The sequence below is a fragment of the Paramormyrops kingsleyae genome, chromosome 21 (genome assembly GCF_048594095.1).
Source record: "Paramormyrops kingsleyae isolate MSU_618 chromosome 21, PKINGS_0.4, whole genome shotgun sequence".
NCBI classification, from domain to species: Eukaryota; Metazoa; Chordata; class Actinopteri; order Osteoglossiformes; family Mormyridae; genus Paramormyrops; species Paramormyrops kingsleyae.
In genome coordinates this window covers 1,318,987-1,328,770 of record NC_132817.1, presented here as the reverse complement: position 1 = coordinate 1,328,770, position 9,784 = coordinate 1,318,987, and the positions used below count along the sequence as shown (strand labels likewise).

Sequence of the window (9,784 nt, the reverse complement as noted above, 5' to 3'; positions counted from 1 at the left end):
TGGTGCGGAGCGGGAAAATGTAACGGATCAGTATTTAACTGGAGCGAATGTATCAAGAAGGTTATGGAGGTTGGTATCGTAGTAGGAAGCCAGTTCATCAGGGGTGGAGAGACTATGGGTGCCTGGGAGTCCATTAATCGCAGATGAGAACAGATCTGAGTTAATATCACCAATTTTCCTAAATGTAATCTCGCGAGGAGTACAGATTTTGGAAAGTGTAAGGTTTATATTGAACGAAATTAGCAAATGATCAGAGAGGGGAAACAAATCAGCCTTGCAGTCAGAAGGGACAACACCAGAGCAGCACACCAGATCCAGGGTATGGCCTTTGCAATGCGTGGGAAATGCAATATGTTGGCGGAGTCCGAAACTATCCAGACAGGATGCAAAATCTCTGGAAAGGGGGTTATTATCAATGTCCATATGAATATTGAAATCACAGAGGATTAATATATTAGGAGAGAGTACTGAGAAATGAGCAAGAAGAGCACTAAAGTCAGTCAGAAAATCCTTATTTGGCCTAGGTGGTCGGTAAACTGTACAAATAATAGTAGGAGTAGATCCAGGAAGCTGAGATGCAGTGTATTCAAATGAATGGAATGGAGCGGAGCGGGGATAGGGGTAACTTTCCACTGCCTGCGGTGAATCATCGCGAGACCTCCACCCCTCCCCGAGTCGCGCGCTTTACAAACATAAACAAGCTCCGGTGGAGTGGAGTCATTGAGTGAGATAAAGTCATTAGGCTGTTGCCACGTTTCAGTCAAACACAAAAAGTCCAAATTACGGTCAGAGAGGAGATCCAAAGACAGAAGATGTCTACAGTTACCCTGAATTTTCAGACGCAGGCAATTTTAGTGCAGTGATATAGTTTCAATCAATTATACATTTTTGAGTTACTTACTTTACAGTAAAAAAAATTTGATCCACAAGGCACAATTTACAAGATAACCAGCAGATAATCTATATAGTATAAATAATGACAATAATCTTAAACAATAGGATCAGTCATGTAATTCTTAATAAGGGTGGTTTAATATTCAATGGATATGTTTATTTGATGCTATTATAAGTTAAATTCATGACTTGTTACTGAGGAATACAGCACTGTGATGTTGCTACTAGATCTAATAGATCTAGATCGAATTAGTTTTTCCATGTGTTTGACTGTCATGTTTATTCATGCATTCAAGGTTTCACTCTTCATGTTATCTTATAACCAGTGCTTGAAGTGGGCCGGAACGCAGCGGAACGCAGTTCCGGAACTTCTGTACTTTCGTCTTTTGGGTTCCGCCACTTTTTTCTGCGTTCTGGTACTTACTGAAACTGATCCGACGCAGCGACAGTGGCCCGAGAAAATTAGAGTTCCTGCACTTATTTTTTCCCACTTCAAGCACTGCTTATAACCCTTAATGAAGTCATCTTTTCTGTCTTAGTGCTGGCAAAATTCAATTTGCCAGCGTTTACTTCCTTGATCATAAAGGATTCTGCAGGAGTCGAAGTGGATTCGGACATATTTGATGAACTTCTGAAGTCATCTCAGGTGTCCTTCAAGGTTTTCACTGAAAGTTGCAGTGGTAAGAAATTGCAGCCTTTGGTTTCTCTCACAATGCAAAATTGTAGTGTAGTTCTGTTATGTATTTTGCAAATTGAAATTAACACAAGGTCATGTGTTCTTAGATAACAGTGTTGAGGAGTCTTCTTCAGAGGCCTCATCTTTAGCAGAGTGGTCATGATCTTGTGAATCAGAAGGGCCATCAGGTTCAGACTTGACACTAACACATAAAACCAAGAAATGTCCGAAAAAAGGGATGGTTGAAGGACCCCCTGACAGCAACATTGCAAGAGATGTAAGTGTTAAAATATGGTCTGATCTCTTTAAAATGACCTGCCAATAGCCAATATTTTGCAGGGTTGGGACCATTCATGAATTGAAAGTTTGAATCCGCTTCCTGGAAGTAGAATTAGAATTGCATGAAGCTGAAGGGAAATTGAATTGGAATGACAGGAAACAGAATTGAAATCAAATAAATTCATTGAAATTCCAGTTTCTAAAATAATTGGACTTTAAATAGCCTGAACTAAACTAAAAATTATGAATCGCATAAAGCACAAACGTAAAAATATTACAGTAATGTGTGTTTTATACATTATGATTGTTAATCGAAAACTAACTAACTACATTTCCCAGAATTCCATGGAAGGTTTATAACCTAATGAAGGCCACCATCACGTCATTTATAAACTTATTGTTCAGTCCTCAATTTTGTTTACCTAAACTTTCTCATACATAATTCGGTATTTGTATAGCACAAAATACAGTTCAAATATGCATGTCATTATATTTATTCCCAAATAATAGTAAAACAGCAATCACTGGAATTTGACAGACTTTCACTGAATTGAATTTTATTTCTTTGTTTGCATTGGAATTTATCCCAGTGCTGTTGTGCAAATTTTATATTTTCCAAAGACTATAAAAAATGCCACTTTTTTGAGTGAAATATTGACTTCTTCACTGGGTACAGTAGGATTATCAGCCTGAATATGAATAACATGAACAACCCTCTTGTTTCAGACTGTTAAAGAAGCGCTTTATTCAAAACCAGGTGGTGACCACATTTTCAAGGAATATGAGAGAACCAAGTGCCTTTCTGATGGCACAAGAAGAAAGATGGTTAACATTCTTGTGGCAGACATGGTAGAGAGTCATGGGTAAATGAATGTCCATTTCAAAGGACCCTTTTAAAATGTTATTGACCAATTCCCTTTTTCCGTTTAAGTGGATTTTTATAAACATGTAAACTCATTGTCAATGTGTTATGTGAAAAGGTTACATGATGGAGTGCCTTAAGGAAAATGTTTTATTGCGTAAGTTTCATTCCTTCATGGGTAAATTTGTTGCATCATTCCTTCATGGGGAAATTGTATCTATTTTATCAAGTAAATCAAGTTGCTCAACAAATTTTTCAACCTTGTACAGTTAGAATTATAAAAATGGTAAGCTTTGTTTAACGCATATACCCAATTTTCAGAATTTATTGGTATTTAGCAATGTCTCGTGAAAATATGCACGAGAGAAGTGCAAATCAATGCAATTAGATACCTGAGATTTGGATAATGTTCAAAAATTACTTGGAGAATTTGTTGGTCTTAGGTAGCACAATGTTTTTTGATGTTGCACAAATGCTTACAATAAAACTTTCCTGACACTTGAATTAGTGGGGCATAATTAAGTGAAATGCAAGTTGTTTGTATGAAGTACCACTTCAATTATGTGTCGGTCTCTTATTAGGAGGATCCCTCCAGTAAATGTCCGCATTATATATGCGCTTGGCATTACGACCTTGTTCCCAAACTTGAAGGACCCGGATTCAAAGAGTGGCCATGCAAGTATTTACAAGATAACACAGCCATGCTTTCATTAGTGTCTGAAAGCTTTAAGTTGCTGCCTTTTCCTCCTGTACAGATAATGGCATCATATTATGATGCTAATTCAAATAACGTATTTTTAGTAATACTGTTCTTTCTATGATCACCAGAGTGGTTCAGGTTACCTGGCATGGAGGTTGAAAACTGTTCAACGTAACTGTTCTGAAGATATCAAGAAATCGAAGGTCACTTTTCATGATGGCCCTAAGACTCTTCGCAACATATGTTCAGTTGTGAGGCAGTTGTCAGGTGATGAGTGCAAAGAAGCAATGTCGATAATGAGACACTCAAGTGATTTGAAACTTGTCAAAGACAAAATGTCGGCAACATTTCAGCACAGACAAAAGGTGGTTCATGACCCAGCCACGGCCCCCACAGTCTTGGACCTTTTTGCAAGATTCTTGGATACATCAGGCTTGGTAAGACAAAGTGAATTTATAGGTCTGTGGTTGTCTTGCTTTTTTGCTGTCTGTGTAATGCGCAATATTATATTTTGTGTTTAAGATTGACCAAGACTTCGCAATGCTTTTTGGTGAAGAAGTGTCTGGTAAATTTCTTCCAAAGTGGCCAACATATTTCAAACCAAGGGTCATCGCAGATTGCATAAAGCAACCTCCAAGTGTGCATCTAAATAAGTTACTTTTGTCTGCACAACAGGAGTCTGTTGATGGTAAGTGTCACGACCCGCTCCGTCCGCTCCCAATGTGTGCCACGCCCACCTCATTACCTCCTGTTTCGCCCTGATTGTTCTCACATGTGGCTCGTTATCCGTGGCTTGTCTTTTGTATTTAGTCCTCGTCTGTGTCCGTCTTCCCCAGACTCGTCATTGATGTTACTTGTCGTGATTCCCCGGTCCTGCTTCCCTGAATAAATCCCGTTTTGCCCTACTTGCTGGCTCCGATCGCCTGCTTCCCTGCTCGCCTTACGCGCGACCGTGACAGAATGACGAGTCTCCGCAACACGCTCAGCGCTACTGGGGAGAATCTCCCTATGGAGGAGGAGGTGATCAGGTGGACGGACCTGCTCGATCTCCACCCGGATCCCGTAGCCCGCCGGCTGGTGGCTAGCAGCTGGGAGCTCCTGGACAGGAGGTTCCGCACTGGTGAGGAACAGCTGCTTGAACAGGTGGACGTATACCTGCGACAGCTGAGGGAGAGAGCGGCAGTCTGGCTACCCCACCTGGGGTATGCCGCCGGGCAACCGCCCCCCGACTCACCACCTGCCACCCCGGTCTCTAAAAGGACTGCTCCACCGAAGCGCAAAACTGAGCGCAACGCGGCTACGGCCGCTCAGTTCCCCAGAACTGGGGAGCTGCCTGGGAGAGGACCCCAGGAGAAGGACCTGCCCTGGGTCCTAGAGAGCCCCGCTCTCACCAAAAAGAGGCGCAGGAGGAAAAGAACCGCCCAGACGCTCTTCCTGGGAGCGTGTTCCCTTTTCCCCGCCTGGGAAGACACCGCGGCCCCGCTTACTCCTGCCGCCGCCGATCCGGGTAAGCCCTGCACAGGGGAGAAGCCACCGCCGATGGAGGCTTCCTTTTACCGGCCGGCGCGCCTGGGTCAAGGCGGGATACGCTCCATGAGAGACGGCATTCCTCGGCTCCCCAAAGCCCTTAAAGGGACAACGCCTTCTCGCTCGGTGCCCCTCCTGCCGCCCGTGCCGAACCTACCGGCCGCCTGCTGCTGCTGCCGCCGATCTGCCTGCGGCTGCGCTGCCTGCTGCCGCCGCCGATCTGCCCGTGGCTGCGCTGCCTGCTGCCGCCGCCGATCTGCCTGCAGCACCACCTGCTGCAGCTTCCGCCGCTTTGCCAGCGGCACCACCTGTCCCGCCTGTCCTGCTTGACCCGCCTGTCCTGCTTGACCCGCCTGTCCTGCCTGCTCTGCCTGCTCTGCCTGCGGTCCCTGCAGCTGCCACCACTCTGTCTGCGGCACTGCCAGAGGTGGCCGCGGATGCGCCCCCTGCTGGCCGCGTGATGGCGGCACCCGCCGCGGTGCCCCCTGCTGGCCGCGTGATGGCGGCACCCGCCGCGGCGCCCCCTGCTGGCCAGGAACTGAGGGTGCCCGTTGCAGCTCTGCCCGAGGGCCTGGCTTCGCTTCCGCCTGCAGCGGAGGAAGCCGCTCTGCCCGTGGCGCCCCCTGCTGGCCGCACGCCTAAGGTACCCGCCGAGGCGCCCCCTGCTGGCCGCACGCCTATGGTGCCCGCCGAGGCGCCCCCTGCTGGCCGCGTGAGGGCGGTGCCTGCCAAGGCGGCCCCTGCTGGTCGCACGCCACAGGCACCCACCGAGGCGCTCCCACCTGAACTGCCTGTCTCGCCTGTCCTGCCGGCACCTGAACAGCCCGTCTCTCCCATCCTGCCCGCGGCCCTGCCTGAGGCCGCCTCTCCCGTCCTGCCCGCGGCTCTGGCTGCCCCGCCTGTGGCCACGCCCGCGGCTCTGGCTGCCCCGCCTGCGGCCACGCCCGCGGCTCCGGCTGCCCCGCCTGTTGCCTCCTTAGAGGCCCTGACACTTGTCCGCCCGGCTCTGTCCTCCCTCCTGACTCCCTCACCCTTACCCCGGCGAGGCCGACACCCCCCAGGACCCCGCCTTTCAGTGTCCCGTAAGGGACGGGGACACAGGCATTGGGCCCGGGTCCCGCCCGCCCTGCCCCCTGGCTCGCCCGTTCGGCCCCTGGCTGTGGCTCGGTGGCTGCCTGCGGGTCCTGCGCCTCGGGGTCGGCGGTCTCCGCCGGGTCCCCCCCTGGATCCTCGGTGCCGGTCCTCGGTCCCGCCTCCGGCTCCATGTCGGTCGCCTCCGGGCCCCCCTGCTCCGGCTGGGCGTCGGACGGCGCCTTCCCCGGCTCCGGCTGCGCCTCCGCCTGCCGCGGCTTCCCCCTCCTGCCTGCCTGCACTGGTGTTCCCTTCTGCTCCCTCCGTGTCCCCTCCGTCACTCCCTCGTCCCGTTCCCTTGGCCCCTGGGTGGTCCCCTTCAGCTCCCTTCTCCCTCTCGCCTGCGGCCCCTCCGGCCGCTGCCCGTCGCCCGCCTGGGCTCCCTCGGGCTCCCCTTTGTCCCCCTTCCGTTCCAGTTTGGTCTCCCCTGTCTGCTCCTCCTCCCTTTCCCTTTCTGCCTCCTGTCTCTGCTCCTCTGCCCTCTGTGTCTCCTCTGTTCACTCCTGGCCCCTTCGTGTCGCCTGTGGGTGTTCTCTCTGTGTCCCCCTTCTCTGTTTGCCTGTCTGCGTTTCCTGTTCTTTGTCGTGTCTTGTCGTTCTTCTGGTCCCTGTTCCTGTTTTGTTCTTCTGTCCTGTTTCCGGTCCCCGCCTTTGGTTGATGTTTTGCTTTTTGTCTTTCAGGTCCTGTTCCCTCGTCCCGTCCGTCGCCTCCTCTCGGGCGCACCCGGTGTGCGCGCCTTTTGGGGGGGGGTTATGTCACGACCCGCTCCGTCCGCTCCCAATGTGTGCCACGCCCACCTTATAAGAACATAAGAACATAAGAACTATACAAACGAGAGGAGGCCATTCGGCCCATCGAGCTCGCTTGGGGAGAACTTAACTAATAGCTCAGAGTTGTTAAAATCTTATCTAGCTCTGATTTAAAGGAACCCAAGGATTCAGCTTGCACTACGTTATCAGGAAGACTATTCCATACTCTGACTACACGCTGTGTAAAGAAGTGCTTCCTTAAATCCAGTTTGAAATGTTCTCCCGCTAATTTCCACCTATGGCCACGAGTTCTTGTATTTGAACTAATGCTGAAGTAACTATTCGGTTGAACAGCATCCAAACCTGTTAGAATCTTATAGACCTGGATCATGTCCCCCCTCAGTCTCCTTTGCTTGAGGCTGAACAGATTTAGCTCAAATAACCTTTCCTCGTATGACATTCCTCTAAGACCAGGAATCATTCTTGTGGCCCTACGCTGCACCTTTTCTAAGGCCGCTATGTCCTTTTTAAGATATGGTGACCAAACCTGTACACAATATTCTAGGTGAGGTCTCACCAAGGAATTGTATAATCTTAGCATTACCTCCCTTGACTTAAACTCCACACACCTGGAGATGTACCCCAACATCCTATTGGCCTTTTTTATTGCTTCCCCACACTGGCGAGAATGAGACATGGAAGCATCAACATACACACCAAGGTCTTTCTCATAATCAGCTACCTTTATTTCAGTAGGTCCCATAAAATACCTGTACTTTATATTTCTGCTCCCTACATGGAGTACCTTACATTTGTCTATGTTAAATTTCATCTGCCAGGTGTCAGCCCAGTCACTAATTAAATTAAGATCCCGCTGTAGCTGCTGAGCCGCTAGTTCAGTATCTGCTACACCACCCACCTTGGTGTCATCTGCAAATTTCACCAGTTTACTGTATATATTGGTGTCTATATCATTTATGTAAATTAGGAACAAAAGTGGTCCTAAAATTGAACCCTGCGGTACCCCACTATGAACGCAGGCCCACTGTGACATCGAGCCTCTTATAACTACTCGCTGCTTCCTATCCGTTAACCAGTTACCTCCTGTTTCGCCCTGATTGTTCTCACATGTGGCTCATTATCCGTGGCTTGTCTTTTGTATTTAGTCCTCGTCTGTGTCCATCTTCCCCAGACTCGTCATTGATGTTACTTGTCGTGATTCCCCGGTCCTGCTTCCCTGAATAAATCCCGTTTTGCCCTACTTGCTGGCTCCGATCGCCTGCTTCCCTGCTCGCCTTACGCCCGACCGTGACAGTAAGACAGATGTATGTGTGTTTTAACACTGTAGGGCTGATTTTGTGTAAAAAAAAAAAAGGCCTAACACACTGGAGTCAACAAATCGACAATTAATTGAAAATATTTGCAATTGTGTTGATTTTCATTGTCTAGGATGGGACTATGAAGTGGCTTGCATTCTTCTGCTTCTTTCCTTATTACCACCAACATCCAAGGGAAGAAAATCTTCAAAGATTAGTGCATCGAATGCCTCTGATCGTCTGATGCAGTTCATGAAGGTATAGTGCCCTTCACTCCTTGTGAAAACTAGAAAAAAAGCCTTAGAAAAGAATCACTGCTTCATGAATGCCTTCATCTTGCACTGAAAAACTGAGAAAATCTGACTTAATATAAATAGTTATAAAAAACAAATCCTTCTTAAGGAAAAGTGTTCAGCGTATGAACAATGCAGTAATGCCAACAGATTTAAACATGTAGGATGCATGGTTACCTGTGCAACCATTTAATGTCATTGTGATGTGACCTGCACATAAGTTTTTTTTTTTTTCTTTACATCTTACTAAATACTTTTATATGATACTTTTTGTGATCATGTGAATTGCGCACAAGGAGTCAGATATTGGAATATTTATTCTAAGTTCAAGGCAACAACAAATTCAGAATTTTACACTGTGTAATTAATTTACTCTCCTCTCTCAGGTGGGGAGAAGTATGCAGACCTTCCTCAGGGAAACTGGCCTTGCTCAGCCCTTTCTCCTGTGTGTTGGTGAAAGAAAGAACAGCATCCAGAGTTTCTACATTGTGCTGGACCAGAAGGTCATTCCGTGTACAACACAGACCAGAGTTGCTGCCTTTGATGAGCTCTTTAAGTCACATTTTGTGTTTGCTGTGTCCTATGATGAGGGGGGGCAGGGCGGGCGGGACCCGGCCCCGGTGTCCCCGCCCTTTCCGGGAGACTGAGAGGCGGGGACCTGGCTGGGGTCTGTTACCCTGGGGTGACAGTGGAGGAGTCACGGGGGAAGTCACAGGGGCAGTCACAGGGGAAGCCACGGGGGAAACCAAGGCCACCCCCGAGGGGTCCCACTCAAGCTCCCCCTCCGACTCCACTATGGAGGGAGGAGCATCAGGGCAGCAGTCAGGGACCTCCTCGGGGACAGGGGCCTCGGGAGCCGTGGGGAGCTGAGCTGAGAGCTCAGGGGCCGCGGGGAGCTCAGGGGCCGCGGGGAGCTCAGGGGGGGCTGCAGGAGCCACAGACTCAGCACCAGCAGGGGGCACTATGGGGAACTCTGGGACCGCTGGGGGCTGAGCAGGGGCTGCGGGCGCCATAGTAGCAGCAGGGGACTGAGCTGGGAGCTCAGGCATTGTAGTCACGGGGAGCACTGGATTCACGGGGAGCACTGGAGTCACGGCCTCAGGCGAGGCAGCAGGCGCGGCCGCAGGCGGTGTAGCCGGAGCCGCGGGTGTGGCTGCAGGCGGTGCAGCCAGAGCCGTGGGCGTGGCGGCCTGGACGGGCGAGCCGGGCTGGACAGGCAGAGCGGCAGCATCAGGCAGGGCCGCGGGCAGAGCGGCGGCCTCAGGCAGGGCCGCGGGCGTGCGGCCAGTAGGGGGCGGCTCGGGCACCGCCAACACGTGGCCAGCAGGGGGCTCCACAGGGGGTTGAGCTAGGAGCT

At 49.8% G+C, this 9,784-nt stretch overlaps 1 protein-coding gene and 1 long non-coding RNA gene across 2 annotated transcripts; both read left to right on the top strand.

Moving 5' to 3' along the window:
• Window positions 1-1,138: 1,138 nt before the first annotated feature.
• Window positions 1,139-3,386, top strand: LOC140581500 (uncharacterized). Its single transcript, XR_011984583.1, has 4 exons — window positions 1,139-1,574; window positions 1,678-1,847; window positions 2,576-2,712; window positions 3,293-3,386. It is a non-coding gene; the product is annotated as an uncharacterized lncRNA (long non-coding RNA).
• Window positions 3,387-3,542: 156 nt separating this feature from the next.
• LOC140581522 (uncharacterized) lies at window positions 3,543-9,001 on the top strand. The gene is made up of 6 exons (XM_072704445.1): window positions 3,543-3,848; window positions 3,934-4,099; window positions 4,248-4,918; window positions 6,750-8,143; window positions 8,268-8,392; window positions 8,814-9,001. Exons 3-4 carry the CDS (start codon window positions 4,372-4,374, stop codon window positions 6,887-6,889), a joined length of 687 nt encoding a protein of 228 aa, XP_072560546.1. The 5' UTR covers window positions 3,543-3,848; window positions 3,934-4,099; window positions 4,248-4,371; the 3' UTR covers window positions 6,890-8,143; window positions 8,268-8,392; window positions 8,814-9,001.
• Window positions 9,002-9,784: the final 783 nt, after the last annotated feature.

What these genes read in the sequence shown, in the direction of transcription:
- LOC140581522 (XM_072704445.1), top strand. Translation starts at nt 4,372, where the DNA reads ATGACGAGTCTCCGCAACACGCTCAGCGCTACTGGGGAGAATCTCCCT. An exon ending in TCCTGCCGCCGCCGATCCGG is followed by an intron (nt 4,919 to 6,749) that starts GTAAGCCCTGCA and finishes TTTGTCTTTCAG; the next exon opens with GTCCTGTTCCCTCGTCCCGT.